This window comes from Cherax quadricarinatus, chromosome 23 (assembly GCF_038502225.1).
Source record: "Cherax quadricarinatus isolate ZL_2023a chromosome 23, ASM3850222v1, whole genome shotgun sequence".
Taxonomy (NCBI): domain Eukaryota; kingdom Metazoa; phylum Arthropoda; class Malacostraca; order Decapoda; family Parastacidae; genus Cherax; species Cherax quadricarinatus.
In genome coordinates, this window is record NC_091314.1 from 40,547,105 (window position 1) to 40,572,885 (window position 25,781).

Sequence of the window (25,781 nt, forward strand, 5' to 3'; positions counted from 1 at the left end):
CTGAAAGGGTTAATATATGTTAGTGTAAACTTGTTATCTTTCATTTATATGCATTTATAAATGGAAAAATGGAGTTCTGCTTTCCAGCGAAGTCTGCTTTCCGGCACTAGCCTGGAACCTAACCTGCCGAATAAGTGGGGCCCTACTGTATAGTTTTACATAGAGAAAACAATGAGAAATAAATATAAAGCACTGATTTTAATGGATAAATAGAGGGGAGAGGGAGGAGAGTTTGGAAGGGGAATCCCTTTCCATAAGGACTTTTTTATTTTATTATTATCACACTGGCCGATTCCCACCAAGGCAGGGTGGCCCGAAAAAGAAAAACTTTCACCATCATTCACTCCATCACTGTCTTGCCAGAAGGGTGCTTTACACTACAGTTTTTAAACTGCAACATTAACACCCCTCCTTCAGAGTGCAGGCCCTGTACTTCCCATCTCCAGGACTCAAGTTCGGCCTGCCGGTTTCCCTGAACCCCTTCATAAATGTTACTTTGCTCACACTCCAACAGCACGTCAAGTATTAAAAACCATTTGTCTCCATTCACTCCTATCAAACAAGCTCACACATGCCTGCTGGAAGTCCAAGCCCCTCGCACACAAAACCTCCTTTACCCCCTCCCTCCAACCTTTCCTAGGCCGACCCCTACCCCGCCTTCCTTCCACTACAGACTGATACACTCTTAAAGTCACTCTGTTTCGCTCCATTCTCTCTACATGTCCGAACCACCTCAACAACCCTTCCTCAGCCCTCTGGACAACAGTTTTGGTAATCCCGCACCTCCTCCTAACTTCCAAACTACGAATTCATAAGGACGACTTCAGGTATCATATTCCTACCCAGGGTTACTTCCCTTCATACCACTTGCCGCCCTCAACACCATTGTTAACGAGGAGCTGCTCAAAATATTGACTTGGATGATAGCCAATAAACTTACACTTAACACTGACAAAACCTACTATATTATGTTTGGTAGCAGAGCAGGAGTTGCGCAAATTAACATTAAGATCGACAACACTCAAATTGCCAGACATAGTGAAGGCAAATTCCTAGGCCTATACCTCGACTACAACCTGAATTTCAGCACCCATATCCAACACATAACAAAAAAAAAGTATCCAAAACGGTTGGGATCCTCTCCTAGATACGATACTACGTGCCGCAAAATGCCCTTCTCACACTATACCACTCACTTGTTTATCCATACCTCACCTATGCTATTTGTGCTTGGGGATCAACTGCAGAAATACACCTAAAGCCAATAATAACCCAACAAAAAGCCGCAGTAAGAATAATCACTAAATCCCATCCCTGGCAACACGCCCCCACTCTTCATAGATCTAAACTTACTCCCTGTTCAGTACATCCACACTTACTACTGTGCAATCTACATTTACAGGACCTTAAATTCCAATATTAACCTTGACCTAAAATGCTTTCTTGATAGTTGTGACAGAACCCACAGGCATAACACCAGACACAAAAACATCTCTGTGACATTCCCTGTGTCCGACTAAACCTTTACAAAAATTCAATGTTTGTCAAAGGCCCTAAAATCTGGAACACCCTACCTGAAAACTCTAGAACTGCAGACACATTCATCACCTTCAAAACTACCATTAGAAAACATCTTGTCACAAAAATTCTGTCCAAAGAGGTCTGTTTCTGGCATCTCTTTAACCCTTTGACTGTCCCAACCCCCAATCCTGAGGTGTCTCCTGGTGTCGCAGAATTTCAAAAAAAAAAATTATTTTTTCTTATGAAATGACAGAGAATCTTTTCCCAATTGTAAAGACAAAAAAAAAGGAAATTTGATGGAAAACTGATGGAATTACGTTCTCGCGAAGTTAGCGACCTCGGTGATATTTACAAATCAGCGATTTCGCCCACTTTGAGCCCTATTTTCGGCTAATTCCATTATTCCAGTCAACCAAACTCATAGCTATTTCTTCAGAACTCCATTTTTTCCATCGATTGAGTACAAGAAACTGCCCATTTACCGATTTCAACTACCCAATAACATGGTCAGAAATTTGCAATTTGGCCAATTTCACGAAAATTAAAAAATATGACAATTTCAAAATAAGGACCAGAATGAACAATGCAGACATTCCTGGCTCTAAAATAACATTTTCTTTGTTCATCAGTCATGTCTCCAGGCCCCTGTGATATTACTCTTGCTTTTTATTTTGAATTTTGATTCAAACAAAAAATAGAAGATTTAATGTTATGCAGACTACTGCAATACTGTAATAATTGTAAAAATTACATCAACCCATTCATAACTGCATATTAGAATGGCTATTTGGACATTTATTAGACAATGACATCATTTGTTTACATTTGAACATCGGCAAAGGGTTAAGATTTGTCTGAAATGGGACATGACATTGTCATTGAACATGTTGCAGACATGGTTTGCAATAGCTTTGTTAGGGGTGATACTTCTCCACAATACTTTGCACCTCACTCCACTTTGCACAAATGTCCTTAATTGTTGAAGAAAGCACATTCTTCCCTCACTCTCACCTTTATCAAAGGGCTGGCATTCAGAACTTTCTTTAGCCCCATGGTGACTTATTTAGCAGTCACACTCAATAAACAAGTACAAAAAACAATCAATTATTATGAAAAGTTTCGTATGAATACTCAGGGTAATGTTCACTCAACAAGAAACCAAGCGAGACTGACTCAGAATGCGTGGATGAAATGCTTTGTGTGGGCACAGGTGTGCAGACACGTTCGATACGGTGGACGAAAACCAAGGTGATGAACGAAAAATGGGACAATATTTTGATGAAAAAAGTCGTCGAGAACCGAATTCGACGAAAACCAGGGCAAACAAAAACCAAGGTTCCACTGTACTTAAAGAAATTTTTTATAAAAATAGGATGTTTGAATGTGTGTGAATGTAGTGCAGATGATGAGAAAGAAATGAATGTCCTAGCTCAAAGCAAAACAAAGCTGAAGGGGGTAGGGGAGTTTCAGTGGGGAGAAATAAATGGCATTAAGTCAGAAATATCTGAGAGAGTTAGAGCTAAGGAATGGGTAGCAGTAATGTTTAAGGATAAGTTATGGAAAGAGAAGAGGGAAAATAAATTCAAGGATTATGTGGATTAAAATAAGGGTCGGATGCAAAAAGTGAGTCATAATAAGTGTGTATACACCTGGAAAAGAGAGGAGTGTAGAGGAGAGAGAGAGATTTTGGGAGATTTTAAGCAAGTGTGTACGAACTTTTGAAATGAGTATGCAAGATATGATATAGGGCTTTATGACAGTAGTTCGTTGGACTTTGTATTGGTAGATAAAAGACTGTTGGGTAGACTTCAGGATGTATATGTTTATAGAAGGACCACCAATATATCAGATCACTTTTTAGTTGTAGCTACAGTGAGAGTAAAAGGTAGGTAGGATACAAGGAAATTGAAAGCAGCAAGTAAGAGAGAGGTGAAGGTTTATAAACTAAAGAAGGAGACAGGGTAAGATATAAACAACTTTTGGAGGATAGATGGGCTAGTGAGCATATTGGGGTAGAAGATGTATGGTGTAAGTATAAGAATGCGGTGTTAGTGTTCAGCAGAATTTAGTGGTTACAGGAAAGTTGGTGCAGGAGGGAAGAAGAGCAATTTGTGGAATGATGATGTAAAGAGAGTAGTAAGAAAGCAAAAGTTAGCATATGAGAGGTTTTTACAAAGTAGAAGTGATGCAAGGAGGGAGGAGTGTATGTGGAGAAAAAGAGAGGTTAAGAGAGTGGTGAAGCAATGTAAAAAGAGAGCAAATGACAGAGTGGGTGAGATGTTATCAACAAATTTTGTTGAAAATTAGAAAAAGTTTTGGAGTGATATTAATAAGTTGAGAAAGTCTAGGGAATGAATGGATTTGATAGTTAAAAATAGGAGAGGAGAGTTATTAAATGGAGAGTTAGAGGTATTGGGAAGATGGAGGGAATATTTTGGAGAATTGTTAAGTGTTGATGAAGATTTGGAAGCTGTGATTTCGTGTATGTGGCAAGGAGGAATAACATCTTGTAGGAGTGAGGAAGAACCAGTTGTGAGTGTGGGGGAAGTGCATGAGGCAGTGGGTAGAATGAAAGGGAGTAAAGCAGCTGGGATTGATGGGATGATGATAGAAATGTTAAAAGCAAATGGCGATATAGTTTTGGGGTGGATAATGTTTTTATTTAATAAATGTATGGAAGAGGGTAAGGTACCTAGGGATTGGCAGAGAGCATCTATAGCTCTTTTGTATAAAATCAAAGGGGACAAAAGAGTGTAAAAATTGTAGGGGACTAAGTCTGCTGAGTATACCTGGTAAAGTGTGTGGTAGAGTTATTATTGAAAGAATTAAGAGTAAGTTGGAGAGCAGGATAGCAGATGAACAAGGAGGCTTTAGGAAGGGTAAGGGGTATGTAGACCAACTGTTTACAGTGAAACATGTAGGTGAACGGTATTTAGATAAGGGTAAAGAGGTTTTTGTGACATTTATGGGTTTGGAAAAGGCATATAATTGGGTGGATGGGAGGGAGGGGGTGCACTGTGGTAGATGTTGCATATGTATGAGCTAAGAGGTAGATTATTGAAAGCAGTGAAGAGTTTTTATGAGTATAGTAAGGCTTAGGTTAGAGTATGTATGAGAGAGGGAGACTATTTCCTCGCAAAAGTAGGCTTTAGACAGGGATGTGTGATGTCACCATAGTTGTTCAATATATTTATAGATGGAATTGCAAGAGAAGTGAATGCTCAGGTGTTGGTAAGAGGTGTGGGGTTAAAAGATAAAGAATCTAACACAAAGTGGGAGTTGTCACAGTTGCTCTTTGCTGATGACACTGTGCTTTTGGGAGATTCTGCAGAGAAGTTGCAGAGGTTGGTAGATGAGTTTCATAGGGTATGTAAAAGAGGAAAATTAAGAGTGAATTTAGGAAAGAGTAAGGTGATGAGGATAAAAAAAATTAGGAAACGAAAGATTGCGTATCAGGTAGGAGGGAGAGAATACGGAGGGGGTGAATGTACAGTGGACCCTCGTTTTTCGTAATTACTGTAATCCGTTTCAGAGAGTGTGACTAATATCGATATTGATGATTTGTGAAACCATTTTCCCCATAAGAAATAATGTAAATCCAATTAATCTGTTCCAGACACACAAAAGTATTAAAATAAAATAATTTTTTTTACATGAAGTATATATGTTCACACAGAAAACAATGAGACATGAATGAAACAATAATAACATGACACTTACGTTTATTGACAAGTGTTCTAAGTGTATGGAAGACGGGAGGAGGGGAGAGGATGGATTAATTACTGTTTGGAAGGGGAATCCCCTCCCATGAAGAATTCAGGTACCAAGTACTTTTCCGGGGTTACTTCCGTTCTTTGTTTTTTAATGCCACTAGGACCAGCTTGAGAGTCACTGCACACCTGTGGCACTAAATATCTGTCCAGAGAGCTCTGTTTCTGGCATCTCTTTAAAATTTCCTTAAAATGGGACAAGACATTGTCATCGTAGATGTTGCCGACACGGCTTGCAAGAGCTTTGTCAGGGTGATGTTCCTTCACAAATCTTTCCATGCTACTCCACATTGCACAAATGTCCTTAATCTCTGAAGAAGGCCCCTTCTTCCATCTCTCTCCCTCCTCCTCTGAAGCAGTTTCCTGAGCTATGGTCTGTTGCTGTTGCAGATGAAGCTCTTGCAGCTCTTCAGTGGTTAGCCCTTGTTGTGGCCCTCCACCAACTCTTCCTCATCCTCGCTACTCACATCCATCCAAGTCCTGGAAGTCACTCCCTCCCCAAGCCTTACCTATAAGGTTTATGCACTGGAGGATACTGAAGTGATCTTTCCAAAACTCTCTTAGGGTCAATTGAGTGTCTGAGGTCACATCAAAGCACCTTTGAAACATTGCTTTGGTGTAGAGTTTTTTGAAGTTTGAAATGATCTGCTGGTCCATGGGCTGGATGAGAGGAGTGGCATTAGGGGGCAAGAGCTTCACTGTGATGAAACGAAACTCTTCTACAATTTGGTTATCCAAGTCTGGAGGATGAGCAGGTGCATTGTCCATTACCAGGAGGCACTTGAGTTCCAATGTATTTTCCAGGAGGTATTTTTTTACACTGGAGCCAAGCACTTCATTGAACCAATCAAGGAAAATTTCCCTTGTGACCCATGCCTTACTGTTAGCCTTCCACATCACATACAATTTACTTTTGGCAACACTGTTTTTCTTGAACACACTGGGATTTTCAGAGTGATACACTAGTAAAGGCTTCACTTTGAAATCCCTACTAGCATTACAGCAGGAAAGAGTAAGCCTGTCTTTCATAGGCTTGTGTCCTGGTAGTGCCTTTTCCTCTTGCATGATGTAGGTCCTCCTTGGCATTTTCTTCCAAAAGAAGCCTGTTTTCATCACAATTGAACACTTGTTGGAGTTTGAATTCTTCAGCCTCTACGTACCCCTTGAATTCACACACATTTCTCAGCTGCATATTTGTCAGAATTGGCAGCCTCACCATGCCTTACCACACTGTGTATGCCACTATGCTTCTTAAATCTCTCAAACCAGCCTTTGCTGGCCTTAAATTCACTAACATCAGCACTCGTTCCAAGCTTGGACTTCTAGCAAGCATGCGTGAGCATGTTAGATAGGAGCGAATTGAGACAAATGGTTTTTAGGACTTGATGTGCTGTTGGAGTGTGAGCAAGGTAACATTTATGAAGGGATTGAGGGAAACTGGCAGGCTGGACTTGAGTCCTGGAGATGGGAAGTACACTGTCTGCACTGTGAAGGAGGGGTGTTAATGTTACAGCTTTATAACTGTAGTGTAAGCATGCGTCTGGCAAGACAGTGATGGAATGAATGATGAAAGTTTTTCTTTTTCGGGCCACCTTGTCTTGGTGGAAGTGGCTGATGTGTTAATAAAAAAAAAATGTATCATCACCTTAAAGCCTTCTTGGACTGAAAACAAAGCTAGTGGAGACTCACCAGAAATGTGGATTTTATAAAGGTCAAGAGAAACAGCCACCAGACGTAACATTAACAACTATTAATGTAGGATCAGTTATGTTTATAACAAGAATACCTTTTATTAGTGAACTCCTCACCCAGTGACTTTGCAGAGACCCTCTTAACCCTTTCAGGGTCCAGAGGTCAAATTTCAAAGTGTGCACTAGGATCCAAGAATTTAAAAAAAAAAAAATTCTTGTGAAATGGTAGAGAATCTTTTTCTGAAGGTAATAAAACAAAAAGTACGAAATTATGCTCTTGCAAATTTTGATGTGTCAGTGATATTTACGCATCGGCGATTTTGCCAACTTTCACTCCCATTTTAGGCCAATTACATTATTCCAGTCGACCAAATTGTTAGCTATTCCACTAGTATTACTTCTATTGATATAGCACAAGAAATCGCCAAGTCAGCTGTTTCAACTACAAAATTAAGTGATCGGAAATTGGTAATTTGGCCAATTTAACGCAAAGTTCAAAATACAGTGGACCCCCGGTTTGTGATATTAATCCGTTGCTGAGAGCTCATCATAAACCAAAATTATCGAAAAGCGAATCAATTTTCCCCATAAGAAATAATGGAAATCAAATTAATCCGTGCAAGACACCCAAAAGCATGAAAAAAAAAATTTAACCACATGAAATATTAAGTTTAATGCACACAAACTGAAGAAGATATGCACAGTTTGTAGTACTGTACTAACAAAAGAATACATGACACTTACCTTTAATGAAGATCTGGTTATGATTGATGGGATGGGAGGAGGGGAGAGTGTCGAACTTATTGTTTAGAAAGGGAATCCCCTTCCATTAGGACTTGAAGTAGCAAGTCCTTTCCCGGGGTTACTTCCCTTCTTCTTTTAATGCCACTAGGACCAGCTTGAGAGTCACTGGACTTCTGTCACACAACATATCTGTCCATAGAGGCCTGTACCTCTCATTCCTTTATGACTTTCCTAAAGTGGTTCACAACATTGTCATTGTACAGGTTGCCAACACAGCTTGCAGTAGCTGTGTCAGGGTGATTTTCATCAAAAAAGGTTTGCACTTTAAGCCACATTGCACACATTTCCTTAATCTTTGAAGTAGGCAACTTCCTCAATTTCTCTATCCCCTCCTCCGAAGCAGTTTCCTCAGGCCTGGCCTCTTGCTGTTTTAGATGATCTAGCAGCTCATCAGTGGTTAGTTCGTCATTGTCCTCCTCCACCAACTCTTCCACATTCTCCCCACTAACCTCCAACCCCAAGGACTTCCCCAATGCCACAATGGATTCCTCAACTGGCATAGGATTCCCAGGGTTAGCCTCAAACCCTTCAAAATCCCTTTTGTCTACACATTCTGGCCAGTTTTTTCCAAGCAGAGTTCAAGGTCCTCTTAGTCACTCCCTCCCAAGCCTTACCTATAAGGTTTACACAATTGAGGATATTAAAGTGATCCTTCCAAAACTCTTTTAGAGTCAATCGAGTGTCTGTGGTCACTTCAAAGCACTTTTGAAACAGCTTTTGTGTACAGTTTCTTGAAGTTGGAAATGACCTGCTGGTCCATGGGCTGCAGGAGAGGAGTGGCATTAGGAGGCAAAAACTTGACCTTAATGAAGCTCATGTCCCCAGAAAGTCACTCTGCCAAGTCTGTAGGATGACCAGGGGCATTGTCTAATACCAGGAGGCACTTAAGGTCTAATTTCTTTTCAATTAGGTAATTTTCCAGATTGGGGGCAAATGCATGGTGTAACCAGTCATAGAAAAAGTCCCTAGTGACCCATGCCTTACGGTTTGCTCTCCACAGCACACACAAATTAGCCTTGAGGACATTGTTTTGCCTGAACGCTCTGGGAGTTTCTGAGTGATACACCAATAAAGGCTTCACTTTGCAATCACCACTAGCATTGGCACACATCAGAAGAGTAAGCCTGTCTTTCATAGGCTTATGTCCTGGGAGTGATTTTTCCTCCTGAGTAATGTAGGTCCTGCTTGGCATTTTCTTCCAAAACAGGCCTGTTTCGTCCCAATTGAACACTTGTTCAGGTTTAAATTCTTCACTGTCTATGTAATCCTTGAATTCCTTCACATATTTTTCAGCTGCTTTTTGGTCCGAACTGGCAGCCTCACCATGCCTAATCACACTATGTATGCCACTACGATTCTTAAATCTTTCAAACCAACCTTTGCTGACCTTAAATTCACTCACATCACCACTAGTTGCAGGCAATTTCTTTACCAAATCGTCATGCAACTGCCTAGCCTTTTCACAAATGATTGCTTGAGAGATGCTATCTCGTGCTATCTGTTTTTCATTTATCCACACCAATAACAGTCTCTCAACATCTTCTAACACTTGCAGTCACTGTTTCATAATCACAGTTGCACCTTTTGCAAGAACAGCTTCCTTGATTGCCATTTTCCTGGTCACTATAGTAGCGATGGTTGATTGGGGTTTTGTATACAACCTGGCCAGCTCCGACACACGCACTCCACTTTCGTACTTTGCAGTTATCTCTTTCTTCATTTCAATAGTCATTAGCACCCTTTTTCTTGAAGGGTTGGCACTAGAAGCTTTCTTGGGGCCCATGGTGACTTATTTTGCAGAAACAAGCACCAGAAACACTGATAATATGGAATGTACTGAATGTATCCTTAGATACGAGCACACTGGCTGGCTTGTAAACACTGGCACACACGGGGCAGTTCAGGCCACACGTGGACACGTCTTGGACGAATCGCGTATACCGGGTTTTTTAACGGGATCCGAGGCAAAATTTTTGCGTTAAAATGTATCGAATACCAGATTTATCGAATACCGATGCCATCGCAAACCGGGGGTCCACTGTATTCCAATTTCAAAATAGGGTCCAGAATAAACAATGCAGGCATTCATGGCACTAAACTAACATTTCCTCTGTTCATTAGTTACATTTTCAGGCTTTACAAATGAATTTCATTTTTATTTTTTTATTCATATAATGAATTTTTATTCAAACCAAAAAATAGAAGATTTACTGTTAGGCAATATTGCAATAATTATATAAATAATATCACCACATTTGTAAACGTATATTAGACCCACCATCTGGCGTGTATTAAACGTGTGAGATCATTTGTTTTCTCTTGAACATCAGCAAAAATTTAACATTTCCGATACTTTGAGCTCAGTTTCAAGCCATTTCCAGTACTAAAACCAATCAAAATCGTCTCTATTTCTGTAATATATCTTCCACTCTATCAAAGGAGACCAAGAAATTGCAAATACAACTATAAAAAACATACGAAAAAACATTGCAAAGTCACTGTTTTAATCGAAAATTATGGTCTCTGCTTTTTTTCTCTCATGCACTGTGTGCTGCAGGATTTGTTATATGTAGTGCACACATACCACATAGTTGTATTCTCTCATATCTAGGCCCAAATTTACCACTCACAGCTTATCAGAGTGAGCTGAGCTCATGGCTTCTATAGATCTATGGTTTGGACCATCAACTCAAAGCCGTAGATCTACGGCACGGACCCTGAAAGGGTTAAAAGACTGCTCTGACACCAAAATGTGGATAGCTGGGTGCAACCTGTTTAGATGGGACCAACAGAACAGATTACAAGGTTGGAGGAAGAAGTTGACCTGTGTGTGTTAAGCCATTCATCTGCATTGAGTTATTTAACACCACAAATGAAGTCCAAATTTTGGTACAATAGTAAAAATTTTAAATTGGTACCTCATTATTGTACTTTTAGTTATAAAGCACCAGACATGACCTTGAAACAGTTGCAAGACTAACTAGTGAAAATCAGATACTGTCTTGAAGCTCTCAAACCCAGCCCTAAGTATTCCATTAACTGGGGACTTTGACATAAGCCATAAAAAATGGTAGATTCTGGAAATACTGTTTTATAAAAGTAGAGACCCCAGGAGCCAGTTCAGATGAACAGTCTCGCATAATTATCAAACATTTAAGACTTAAATATTAGTTATGATTTTAATAATAATAAGACTTCAATAAATTTTTAAGCCAGTAAATAGGGAAACCAGTCAAACTGGAAAAATATCCTTGATCTCATATTCATAAGTAATAGGGATCTGGTATGGAACACCAAGGTGTTAAGCACAAACTCAGACTAAAACCTAATTGAAGCTCGCACCTACGGTCACACTGGGTTTGAGCAACAAAATGCAAGCAGTTATGATGCATTCATATTCAAATTCAAAAATTTATTTCAACACAAAGTTAATTTCTGCAGTACAAACATTAACTGGTATTAACTACATCATGATCTTACTAAAATATTTTGGGAAGACTGCACAAATAACATTGATATGAATCAATGTCTTGAGAAGATGTGCTCAGTGACACTAAAAGTACGTTCTACACACATACCTTTGAGAAAAAAAAAAAAGATTCAGGCTAGAAAGAATGTGAGGTTCATAAAGAAATGCAAGAAATCATTAGCATTTACATTATTCTCTTGAGGAGTAGTCTGGACACGAGTCATTTCAGTCGCTAAATATTACTGATACAATATAAACCCATTTCACAAAGATGGCAGTAAAGCAATTGTAAAAACTCTAGATTGATAGAGCTGACATCCCACATTATCAAAATCTATGAAAGACTTCTGAAAAAGGAAGATTGTTAACTATGTTCATTCATAAAAGTTACACAACCAAGGGCAACAGGGGATTAGAGTGAGTCACCTCCTTCCTTGCACAACTACTGGACCGTTACTACTTGGTTATGCATTGAAAGTCAAGCAGAATGCAGATGTAGTGTACATAGCCTTAAACAAGTGCAATCATGTTGTAACCGTGCACAAAATGCACATAAAAAAAAAAAGAATAACTGAAAAAGCTGGCAGACGACTCTCAAAATCATAATGACACGATTGCAAACAAACCATACCATGGACAGTATGGTTCTTAAATTTCCTAACAATAGATTAAAAAAAAAAGTAATAGTGAAGAGGGTGAAATAAGAAGCTGTCATAGTGAACAGGGTGAAACCAAAAGCTGTCACAGTGAAAAGCTCTGTTGCCCAATTCTTTTTCTCATTCTCATGTGCAACACACACAAATCATAGCAGTGTATTGTCCTTTGCAGATGAAACCTAGAATTTGTATATGAGTGGCATCCAGTGAAAACATGGCTGATGTAAGTGAAGTCTCTAGTGGATCACTGACTGCATTGTGATATTCATCGAGGATAAATTTCAGTTTCTCCATTATAGAAAACTTGAGGAAATAAAGGTTGGAGATGAGTACACAGCAAACTTGATTCATTCAATAGAAGTTTATTGATAGAAACTTTGGCATGATAAGGTCAGAAAATATCACATTTAAGAATCTTAGAAATGTTGCTTGTACAGCTACAAGGATAATAATAAGCTGAATAACTAGAACCTTCAAAAAAAGAGAATTCGAGTCACTTCTGATTCTCTTCATGTCACTTGTTCTTTCTAGGTTAGAATACTGTTGAAGACTAATGTATTGTTCTTGCCTGTATTCCAAGGCATGCCATGAGAAGGACTTTGAGCATTCCCAGTAATTTAAGTGTTTGACTAAGTTTATACGTGAGGTAAAGGTTGTCAACACAGGCATGCCAGCGACTTTCTTTGTGCTTAACAATATGTTATAACTTGTAAATCTCACATTGTATACTATTCAAAGAAATAAAATTATATTTGTATTCTGTAGCTCTGCCCTTTCAGGGTCGACATGCCCTCTCCCAAACTTGTTCTCAGGGTCGAAAAATCGGAAAAAAATTATTTTTCTTATGAAATGATAGTTTTCTTTTTTGTGTGTGAGTATTATAGGCCCAAAAAAAAAAAATTTGCGATCAATACTTACGGAGATATGGAGGTGAGAAGTTGACAGAAACTGAACTGCATACGGCAACATCGCCGACTGACGGTCACCCGGTAATAGTTCATTTTGCTTTTTCTATTTTTTTTCTTTTATTTTTTAATATTTTACTTTTTTCAAGTAACTTTTATGGCCTCTGAGACCAATATAAAGACTGTTTGGTATATATTCACTCATTGTATACTACACAATAATAGCACAAACTTTGCTCTCATTATATTGTTTACAAAACATGTTCACACAAACCAACAATAAAAAATGTTGTTTATTGCTATTTTTCTATCAAATATATACACATATTGAGTCACTGGACAGGTTCCTATAACTACAAGATGTTCTGAAAGCTTGTAGTAGTGTGGGGGTGGACTTGTAAATTTGCCGAGTCACCAGTGTGTCTTGTCACAATGATGCATCATACCACCACTCACTAACACTCACTGCCTTCCACAACTCATTCCTTCCTCCCCACAAACCTACCTTCCTTCTTTCCTTCCTTCCTTCCTTCCTTCCTCTCATCTCTTCCTACCTACCTACCTTCCATCCTTCCTTCCTTGCTTCCTTACTTCTTCCTTCCTTTTTTCTTCATTCAAGTAATTTTCTGTCCTGTGAGACCAATATAAGGTATATTGAATGTATATTCACTCGTATGCTACACAATAACCCCACAAACAGTCATTATATTGTTTACAAAACATGTTTACACAAACCAACAATTAAAAATGTTGTTTATTACTATTTTTCTATCATGTATATACACATATAAAGTCAGTCAGTCCCTCCCTCCCTCCCTCCCTCCCTCCAGGTTTCCTGGGCATTGCTTTCGGTCACAAACTCCTCAAAATCCATGAAATTCATCTTTACTGACACTTCCATCTGTGTTTGAACTGTCACTTGGGAACAAAAGAGCCCCAATTAGCCGAGGAGTGAGAGGTTTCTTAGCTCTAGACATGGTGAACATGGCATAATAAAATGACTTTAGTGTGTACCTGCATGCCAGTGCAGTGTGTAAGTATATTTAGGTACAGGTACATAAGTGTATAATTATCAGAGTACATATAAAATATGCAACACTGTATGCTAATGGCCTCCCATTCAAGGCTGGGGACATTGCAGACATGGAGAGCGAACAAAGAACTTTCACAGCACACACAAGTACGATAAGGCACCTAAATTACTGGGACCAGTTGAAGGTCCTTGATCTCTATTCCCTGGAATGCAGGCGAGAGAGATACATGATAATATACACTTGGAAGGTCCTGGAGGGGTTGGTACTAAACCTACACACGAAAATCACTTTCTATGAAAGCAAAAGACTCGGCAGGAGATGCAGCATTCCTCTGATGAAAAGCAGGGGTGCCACGAGTACATTGAGAGACAACACAATAAGTGTCCAGGGCCTAAAACTGTTCAACTGCCTCCCAGCATACATAAGGGGGATTACCAATAGACCTCTGGCTGTCTTCAAGAAGACACTGGAGAGGCACCTAAAGTCACTGCCTGACCAACTGGGCAGTGGTTCATATGTCAGTTTGTGTGCGGCTGGCAGTAACAACCTGGTTAATCAAACCCTGATCTCAGACTGAGCCACGGGGGTGTTGACCCCTGAAACCCTCTCAAGGTAAACTCCAGGTAATAACTTTAAAACTTGAAATTTTGGAAAATTTCCAGTCATAATAGAGAGATGTGCCGGGTGGGGCACACTGTGTTTGAAAGCCCGCTCACTGTATAACAAATTTTGGTCATTTGAAATCACCGTATTAGTGGAACGCCGTAAAGTGGGGCCCTACTGTGTTAGGATTAGTCTGCCTGAAATGCCCTGGCATGATAGTGGCTTTCTTTGTACTTAGTAAACAAAAATTGTAATTACACATTGTATCCTTTACAAAGAAATAAAATCATTATCTTTTAGTATTTAGTGAGTACAAAATGACATAGTAACTTGTAGTGTACTCTTTGTACAGGATGGTACAGCACCTTCTAGTGTATACTGTGTACAGTATGGTATGGCATATTTAAGTGTAAAGTGTGTACAGGATGGTACAGTCCTGTTTGTTGTTCTGTGTGTTTAGGATGGTACCTTCTAGTGTACAATGTGTACAGGATGACACAGAACTTTATAGTATACATTGTGAATGGAATTGCATGTTATTTTCTAGTGCATGGTGTTTACAAAATGGTATAGTACCCCTAAGTGTTCTTTGTGTACAGTATTTTACTGTACCTTCTGGTATATACTGGATTGTACAGTACTTTTTTTGTGTTTAGTTTGCACAGCATTGTACTCTACAAATTAGTGTTCAGTGTGTATAGGTTGGTACAGTACTTCCTAGTGTTCAGCAAGTACAGGTTGGTACAGAACTTTCTAATGTTTTTGTACAGGACGGTACAGTACCTTGTGTACAGTGTGTACATGTTGGTACAATACCTTCTACCTAATGTACTGTGCACATTACACTATGCACATTACACTACCTTTTAGTGTTCATTGTGCACAAGATGGTACAGCACATTCTAAGTGTTCAGCCTGTACTGGATGGTACATGCACTGAAAAAGTATATTCTTGTGTTATGGTGAACATGTACAGAACAAGTATATTTTTTGTGCTACATGTGAACAACTTTAATGTTATATTGTTACATTGTAATGGAGTAGTGATACTCTTGAAGGGTTCCTGATCCAAGGAATTGGCATCATTGTCCTATCCTTGGATCATATCTGCTTAACTGTCACTGCTCAGACCTGGTGTTCCTCTTATGTGTTCATCACCTTAATATAGATGTAATAGCACTACTGTAATGGAGTACATTAGCCATCCATTATAATTATACTTAGTTCTTTCATAAAATTCTTCCATGTAGTGGTTTTTTGTAAATGCTGTTGAACTGCACATTGAAAATTGATTAACATGTGCCTTTAAAACCTTTCCATGCACTGTTCAGTTTTGGATGTACTTTTTCACTTGCATTTATGAAAAATTGTACAATGTAGAGGAGCTTTATAAGTGAGCTGAATATATAACTATTAATCAAAACAACTATCATGGCACGTACAACCATTACATGATTTATCTTTAATGTTATCCAGGGTTTGCTGTTACATTGTCACCATTACTACAGTACTTTGTTATAAATTTAACTATGTTATAAGAATCGCCAGCAGGCTTTTGCATCTCCTTTGACATAAATTCCACACATGTATGCAGTCTGTTTAGAACCTTCAACCTAACAGGATGTGCCTCAATATTTTTCAGCCAAAGTTATTAGGAAGAAATTTCCTAAAACCATTTAAAACTTTGGTTAATTTTATCCCATAACTTAGTAAATTGCATTTGCATCCCTTTTAGGGAGATTGATCCCCATCCCAGGAAGAACGTAGGTAAAGTAGTGGTGAAGAAGGTGGGTAGTGGCCTCAAACATATTGGCAAACAGATGGTACTGAAACCTTCTGTAGTCATCGGGAGTGAAGATGATCATGCACTCTATGATATTGATGAAGCTGATGATATATCCCTCTTAATGGTAAGTTTAAACTTGTAATGAGCTGGGAACAACTCCCAGTAAGCTAACTTCTCAGTCAGCTGCTCTTGCATGAAGGTATGTTATAGTGAGGCTAAGATGTAAGTGTTGTACTTTGTTGTTGTTGTTGTTGTACACTGCTTGATGATAGTTACTTCATATGTTTGTGGCTGTGATGCTAGTTAAACTGCTTCTACATGGTCCTCATATGGGTTTAGTATGGTTTTTGTCAATTCAGTACATTACTGTATAATACACCTACCATCCGACTTACGACCGAGTTCGGTTCCGAGAAACCGGTCATAAGTCAAAATGGTCGTAAGTCGAACTTTGCTACTGAATATCAACAAAACATTTTTGTAATGACTCTACTTTATTGTTTTATTTTGGTATTTCACATTTTACTTTACTTTTTATGCTGTTAGTACTGTATTTTATACTGTAAGGTTTAGGATAAACACTTTGTACAACACAAATAATTGTTTATTTCCCAGAAATTTGGCATAAAAAACACGGTCATAAGTCGAGTGGTCGTAAGTTGAGCAGGTCGTAAGTCGGATGGTTGGTGTAATTGCTTCAAAGTTATGTTAATAATTTAACATTTGTTTCTTGAATATTGAAAATGCTGGAAAATATAAATACCAAGTTTAGGTACTCTAAATATTTTTATTGAAATTAACTCAGTATGTTAATAAATATTGAGGAGTTATTTTGAATGCAGCAGACTAAGACAGGTTGTTATGGCAGGCTGATGAAGTAAGTGGAATGTCACAGTCAGTCAGTAGTCTGGAGGGCTTGACGTCAAGTTTCCGCGACCTCAGTGCATGGAGAGTGAGCATCCCTTGTGTGGAGCAGCGCCTTGACCATGTCAACAAACCGTACTATGCATTTATAGTGGATGTTACCAGAATTGATGTTACTGGAGGTAGGTATATCAATTTCTTTAATATTAACCTAACCAAAATTGAATATTTGATATAAAAATTATGAATTACTGTCCCTTACAGGAATGTACTCTATCAGTGATGTAAATTACTTCCCAATTATGGCATATTTATACCATTTTTCTCAAAAAGCTGAGTTGCCGGAAGAAGTACATTGGGAAGTGGAGAGAAGGTACCATGAATTCTACATACTCGAGAATAAACTGACAGAGTTTCATGGAGATTTTCAAGACAACCAGTTGCCGCCGCGCCGGTCACTCTTCACCTCTAAAGACATTGGTTTTATGCAGACACGACGGCAGGTCAGCTCTGCTTAAGACTACAGTAATCCCATCATTCATAAAAGCTTCAACTAGCTTCCATATACATACTGTATTGCTGCTTCATAACTATTTCAAAACTTTTTACTTGTTTACTTCTATAATTTTCACCTAGTAATTTTACTGTATTAATTGTGGCACTTTGAATGATGTGTATCACTCAGGTTAAGTACTATTGAATCTGGATAGTTAGTGAAGGGACGAATACTAGGGTAGTCTACAAAAATGAAAGCTTGAAAATGTTATTTTCTCTTTATGTTCCACTCAAAGAGAAAACATTCCACACCAAGTTTTTTTGAGGTTCATTTATGGGTGAAAAACCTTGAACTTTTGCCCCCATAAAATGGGAATCCTTGTTTTCTCCAAAGAAAATGAAGTATCAGGAAAGAAATGAAGTTTATATTCTAAAAAAAAACAAAAAGCTAGAGTAATTTTTAATAATAGCAGAAAACAGAAAATGTAAGAATAATTGTAGCCCTTATCAGTACAATACACTTTTTATAAAAATGTGGTTCATGATGGTCAAGAGCAACCATAATTACTTTTTTGGACAGTAATGTAGCAAAATTAGGACCAGTTCATTTTTCCTAGGGGAAGCAGCAGCCTCCCCATGCACTATGAAAATGAAAATTTTCAGGACAAAAACTGAGCATTTGCCAGGCAAAAAAATGATACTATCAGGACAGACTCTTCGATAATTGCTTGTGTGTGTTTGAGATGGGTTAATTAATTTGTTATCACAAAAAATGAATTATCATATGTTACTTTTGTGGTATTTTATGCTCCATATAATGCTTATATGGGGATCATGGCACTGTAAAAATAATTTTTTTTTTCTTAATACATCAGCCATTTCCCACAAAGGCAGGGTGGGAAAAAACTTTCATCATCATTCACTCCATCACTGTCTTGCTAGAGGTGCACTTACACTAGTTATAAAACTGCAACATTAGCACCCCTCCTTCAGAGTGCAGGCACTGTACTTCCCACCTCCAGCACTTAATTCCAGCCTGCCAGGTTTCCTGAATCCCTTCACAAATGTTAACCCTTGCTCACACTCCAACAAATGTCAAGTCTTAAAAACCATTTGTCTTCACTCACTCCTATCTAACACACTTAGGCATGCTTGCTGGAAGTCCAAACCCCTCACACACAAAACCTCCTTTACCCTCTCCCTCCAACCTTTCCTAGGCCGACCCCTACCCCGCCTTCCTTCCACTACAACTTTATATGCTTTCCAAGTCCATCTATCTCATTCCATCCTCTCTCAATGTCCAAAACACCCCAACAACCCCTCATTAGTCTTCTGGATAATTTTTTAGTAACCCCCCACCATCTGATTTTCAAACTACAGATTCTCTGCATTATATTCGCTCCACGCATTGCTCTCAGACGCATCATCTCCACCACCTCCAGCCTTCTCCTTGTTTCAACATTCACCGCCCATGCTTCACACCCGTATAAGAGCATTGATATAACTATGCACTCGTACATTCCTCTCTTTGCTTCCTTGGATAATGTTCTTGGTCTCCAGAGACTCCTCAGTGCACCACTCTCCCTTTTTCCATCATCAATTCTATGATTCATCTCATCTTTCATAGACTCATCTGCTACGTCCACTCCCAAATATCTGAATATATTCACCTCCATACTCTGTCCAATCTGATATCCAGTCTTTCGTTACCTAAATTTTTTGTTATCATATCACCTTACTCTTTCCTATATTTACTTTTAACCCTTTCAGGGTCCTTAGGCCCTCTCCCAGACTTGTTCTCAGGGTCACCCAAATTTAAAAAAAAAATATTTTTCTTATGAAAAGATAGAGAATCTTTTTCCCGATCATAATGACACCAAAAGTATGAAATTTGATGGAAAACTTACGGAATTAAGCTTTCGCGAAGTTAGCGGTCTCCACGATGTTTAAGCATCGGCGATTTTGCCCAATTTGAGCCCTATTTTCGGCCAATTCCAGTGTACTAGTCGACAAAATTCATAATTATTTCACTAGAACTCCAGTTTCTCTATCGAATGAGTACAAGAAACCACCCATTTACCGATTTCAACTATCCAATACAGTGGTCAGAATTTAGCAATTTTGCTAATTTCACACAAATTTCAAAAGATGCCAATTTCTAAATAGGGTCCAGAATAAACAAGAAAGACATTCCTGGCACTTAAATAACATTTCCTCTGTTCACTAGTCACGTCCCCATGCCCCTCTTACATTCTTTTGCTTTCCACTTTGAATTTTTATTCTCACAAAAAATAGAAGGTTTACTGTTATGCAGACTACTGCATTAGTGTAGAAATGGTATAAATAATATCTGTGCACTTGTGAAAGAATATTAGACACACCAGTTGACGTGTATTGGACGCTTAGCATGATTTGTTTACTTTTGAACTTTGGTAAAAAACGAACAGTTCTGCTACTTTGAGCTCAATTTCAAGGTACTTTTCATTGTAAAACCAGTCAAAATCCTCTCAATTTCTGTAATATGTCTTCCATTCTATAAAATGAGACCAGGAAAACTAGAATACAACCACAAATAGCATACAAAAATACAGTGCAAAGTCGCAGTTTTAATCCAAAAACATGGTCAAAGTTTTTTTTTTTTCTAATTACACACTGTGTGCTAGAGGATTTTTTTTTTTATACTGCGCACACTGACCACATAGACCCATTCTTTCATATGTAGGCCTACCAGCTTTCTCTCACTAGATTTGAGGGCGCTAGAATTTAGGCGTACTAGTATGTCAAAAACCCTGATGAATAAACCGTACTAGTACAGCCGAAACCCTGAAAGGGTTAATTTCCTTCTTTTGCATACCCTACCAAACTCATCAACCAACCTCTGCAACTTCTCTTCAGAATTTCCCAAAAGCACTGTATCATCAGCGAAAAGCATCTGTGACAACTCCCACTTTGTATTAGATTCTTTATCTTTTAACTCCATGCCTGTTGCTAACACCTGAGCATTCACTTTTCTTGCAACCCCCATCTATAATTACAGCCTCTTCTCACTTAACGACATACTCGTTTACCGACAACTCGGACTTACGATGGGCTCTCTGATCATTATTTATACCTAAATAATGTATATTAGAGTTGATTTCCTCAATTCTGCTTATTACAATATACAGTACACTGCTGTATAAATATTTAAAAATATACCAGAAATGTTATAAATGGTGTAAAGGTGACAGTAAAACAATATAAAAAATGGTTGACAAAAATCCACTACTATTATACTATGCTCCTTGTTTAGCAATGAATTCGTTTACCGATAGGGTCTTAGGTCCCTATGTCTGTAGTTAAGTGAGGAGAGGCTGTATATTGAACAACCGTGGTGACATCACACATCCCTGTCTAAGGCCTACTTTTACTGGGAAATAGTCCCTGTCTCTCTCCTACATCTCTAACCTCAGCCTCACTATCCTCATACAAAATTCTTCACTGTTTTCCATAACCTACCTCCTGTTCCATACATTTTTAACATCTGCCACATTGCCTCCCTATCCACCCTATCATATGCTTTTGACAAATCCATAATGCCACAGAAAGCTCTTTACCCTTATCTAAAGACTGTTCGGCTATATGTTTCACTGTAAATACTTAGTCTACACACCCCCTACCCTTCCTAAAGCCTCCTTGTTCATCTGCTATCCTGATCTCATTCTTTCTCTTAATTCTTTCAGTAATAACTCTACCATAATCTTTACCAGGTATACTCAACAAGGTTATTCCCCTGTAATTTTTACTCTCTCTTTTGTTCCCTTTGCCTTTATACAGAGGAACTATACATGCTCTCTGCCAATCCTTAGTAACCTTGCCCTCTTCCATACATTTATTAAATTAACCCTTTGAGGGTTTTGGTCGTACTAGTAAGTCTTACGCGTAGGGGTTTTTGACGTACTAGTACGCATAAATTCTAGCGGCCTCAAATCTAGTGGGAGAAAGCTGGTAGGCCTTCATATGAAAGAATGGGTCTATGTGGTCAGTGTGCACAGTCTAAAAAAAATCCTGCAGCACACAGTGCACAATGAGAAAAAAAAAACTTTGACCATTTTTTTGGAATAAATCAGCGACTTTGCAGTGTATTTTCGTATGGTATTTATTGCTGTATTCTAGTTTTCTTGGTCTCATTTTATAGAATGGAAGACATATTACAGAAATTGAGATGATTTTGACTGGTTTTACAATGAAAGGTGCCTTGAAATTGAGCTCAAAGTAGCAGAAATGTTCGATTTTTACCAAACTTCAAAAGTAAACAAATCGTGCCAAGCATGCAATACACGTCAACTGGTGAGTCTAATATTCTTTCACAAGTGCACCAATAATATTTATACCATTTTTTACACTAATGCAGTAGTCTGCATAACAGTAAATCTTATATTTTTTGTGAGAATAAAAATTCAAAGTGGAAAGCAAAAGAATATAAGAGGGGCCTTGAGACGTGACTAATGACTAGAGGAAATGTCATTTTAGTGCCAGGAATGTCTTTCTTGTTTATTCTGGACCCTATTCGGAAATTGGCATCTTTTGAAATTTGTGTGAAATTGGCAAAATTGCTAAATTCTGACCACTGTACTGGATAGTTGAATTTCATAAATGGGTGGTTTCTTGCACCCATTCGATAGAAAAAATGGAGTTCTAGCGAAATATTCATGTTTTTTGTCGACTAGTACAGTGAAATTGGCCGAAAATTGGGCTCAAAGTGGGCAAAATCGCCAATACGTAAACATCGCCGAGACCGCTAACTTTGCGAGAGCATAATTCTGTAAGTTTTCTATCAAATTTCAAACTTTTGATGTCTTTATGATCGGGAAAAGATTCTCTATCTTTTCATAAGAGAAAATAATTTTTTTTTTTTTTTAAATTTGGCCGACCCTGAGAACGAGTTTCGGAGAGGGCCTGTCGACCCTCAAAGGGTTAAAGAACTAACCATTCCAAAATTATATATCCCCTTCTTTCAACATTTCTGTCTTTATCCCATCAGTCCCAGCTACTTTACCCCCTTTCATTTTACTCACTGCCTCATGCACTCCTACAAGATGTTATTCCTCCCTGCCCAGCTTCCCTATTCTCATCAACATTTAAGTTCCTCAGATTATTCCCTCCATCTTCAAGATGCCTCCAACTCTCCATCTAACAACTCCCCTCTTCTTTCTTTGACTGCCACTCATTCCCTAGGCTTTCATAACTTATTAACCCTTTGACTGTTTTGGTCGTATATATATGTCTTACGAGCCACCGTTTTTGACGTATATATACTCATAAATTCTAGCGGCTTCAAATCAAGCAGGAGAAAGCTGGTAGGCCCACATGTGAGAGAATGGGTCTTGTGTGGTCAGTGTGCACCATATAAAAAAAATCCTGCAGCACGCAGTGCATAATGAGAAAAAAAAAAATTGACCGTTTCTTTTAATTAAAATGCCGACTTTGTGGTCTATTTTTGTATAGTATTTGTGGTTGTATTCTCGTTTTCTTGGTCTCATTTGATAGAATAGAAAACATATTATAGAAATAGAGGTGATTTTGATTGGTTTTACTATGAAAAGAACCTTGAAATGCAGCTCAAAGTAGGGGAACTGTTTGATTTTTGCCGATGTTCAAAAGTAAACAAATGATGTCATTTTCTAATAAATGTCCAAGTAGCCATTCTAATATGTAGTCATGAATGGGTTGACATTATTTATACAATTATTACAATATTGCAGTAGTCTGCATAACAGTAAATCTTCTATTTTTTGTTTGAATAAAAATTCAAAATAGAAAGCTAGAGTAATATCAGAGGGGCCTGGAGATGTGACTGATGAACAAAGAAAATGTTATTTTAGAGCCAGGAATGTCTGCATTGTTCATTCTGGACCCTCTTTTGAAATTGTCATATTTTTTAATTTTCGTTATATTGGCCAAATTGCAAATTTCTGATCACGTTATTGGGTAGTTGAAATTGGTAAATGGGCAGTTTCTTGTACTCAATTGATAGAAAAAATGGAGTTCTAAAAAATAGCTATGAGTTTGGTCAACTGGAACAATGGAATTAGCCGAAAATAGGGCTCAAAGTGGGCGAAATCGCCAATTCGTAAATATCGCCGAGGTTGCTAACTTTAAGAGAGCATAATTCCGTCAGTTTTCCATCAAATTTTGTTCTTTTGGTGTCATTACAATCGGGAAAAGTTTCTCTATCATTTCATAAGAAAAATTTTTTTTACCCTTAACCCCTTGACTGTCACAACCCCCAATTCTGAGGTGTCTCCTGGTGTCACAAAATTTAAAAAAAAAAATTATTTTTTCTTATGAAATGATAGAGAATCTTTTCCCGATTGTAATGACACCAAAAAAAACGAAATTTGATGGAAAACTGACAGAATTACGCTCTCGCGAAGTTAGCGACCTCGGCAATATTTACAAATCGGCGATTTCGCCCACTTTGAGCCCTATTTTCGGCTAATTCCATTGTTCCAGTCGACCAAACTCATAGCTATTTCTTTAGAACTCCATTTTTTTCTATCGATTGAGTACAAGAAACTGCCCATTTACCAATTTCAACTACCCAATAACGTGGTCAGAAATTTGCAATTTGCCCAATTTCACGAAAATTTAAAAATATGATAATTTCAAAATAAGGACCAGAATGAACAATGCAGACATTCCTGGCTCTAAAATAACATTTTTTTGTTCATCAGTCATGTCTCCAGGCCCCTCTGATATTACTCTTGCTTTCTATTTTGAATTTTTATTCAAACAAAAAATAGAAGATTTACTGTTATGCAGACTACTCCAATACTGTAATAATTGTGTAAATAACATCAACCCATTCATGACTGCATATTAGAATAGCTAGTTGGACATTTATTGGACAATGACATCATTTGTTTACTTTTGAACATCGGCAAAAATCAAACATTTCCCCTACTTTGAGCTCCATTTCCAGGTTCTATTTATAGTAAAATCAATCAAAATCACCTCTATTTCTATAATATGTTTTCTATTCTATCAAATGAGACCAAGAAAATGAGAATACAACCATAAATACTATACAAAAATAGACCACAAAGTTGGCATTTTAATTAAAAGAAACCTGGAGTTTACCTGGAGAGAGTTCCGGGGGTCAACGCCCCCGCGGCCCGGTCTGTGACCAGGCCTCCTGGTGGATCAGAGCCAGATCAACCAGGCTGTTGCTGCTGGCTGCACGCAAACCAACGTACGAGCCACAGCCCGGCTGGTCAGGAACCGACTTTAGGTGCTTGTCCAGTGCCAGCTTGAAGACTGCCAGGGGTCTGTTGGTAATCCCCCTTATGTATGCTGGGAGGCAGTTGAACAGTCTCAGGCCCCTGACACTTATTGTATGGTCTCTTAGCGTGCTAGTGACACCCCTGCTTTTCATTGGGGGGATGGTGCATCGTCTGCCAAGTCTTTTGCTTTCGTAGCGAGTGATTTTCGTGTGCAAGTTCGGTACTAGTCCTTCTAGGATTTTCCAGGTGTATATAATCATGTATCTCTCCTGCCTGCGTTCCAGGGAATACAGGTTTAGGAACCTCAAGCGCTCCCAGTAATTGAGGTGTTTTATCTCTGTTATGCGCGCCGTGAAGGTTCTCTGTACATTTTCTAGGTCAACAATTTCACCTGCCTTGAAAGTGGTTGTTAGTGTGCAGTTTTTTTTTTTCTCATTATGCACTGCGTGCTCCAAGATTTTTTTTATATGGTGCACACTGACCACACAGACCCATTCTCTCACATGTGGGCCTACCAACTTTCTCCTTGATTTGAAGCCGCTAGAATTTGAGTATATGTACGTCAAACACGGTACCGCGTAAGACTTATATATTCGGCCACGACAGTCAAAGGGTTAACCCTTCGACTGTCACAGGCCCCTTTCTGAAACTGTCATTCTATGTCGCAAAATATTCGAAAAAAAAAATTATTTTTTCTTATGAAAATGTTAAGATTATTTTTCTGAGTGTTTTAGTCCAAAAAAAAAAATTTTTTGCCATCAGTACTTACCGAGATATAGAGGTGTGAAGTTTGCAGAAAATGAGCCACGTATGGCAACAGCGGCGACTGCCGCTCACCCGGTAAACTTTAGTTTACTTGTATTTGAAGTTTTTTTTTTTTCAGTATTTTATTTTTTCACATAACTTATGTGGCCTGTG

General features: G+C 38.4%; 1 protein-coding gene across 1 annotated transcript in view; it reads left to right on the plus strand.

The window, feature by feature from the left end:
• The window catches only part of LOC128685684 (sorting nexin-14), a 395,830-nt gene that overhangs the window by 264,408 nt on the left and 105,641 nt on the right, over nucleotides 1-25,781 (plus strand). Inside the window, exons 10-12 of the mRNA XM_070088102.1 lie at nucleotides 16,189-16,363; nucleotides 17,108-17,285; nucleotides 17,437-17,606. Coding sequence (XP_069944203.1) covers nucleotides 16,189-16,363; nucleotides 17,108-17,285; nucleotides 17,437-17,606 — 523 coding nt within the window. The remainder of the gene's footprint in view (nucleotides 1-16,188; nucleotides 16,364-17,107; nucleotides 17,286-17,436; nucleotides 17,607-25,781) is intronic.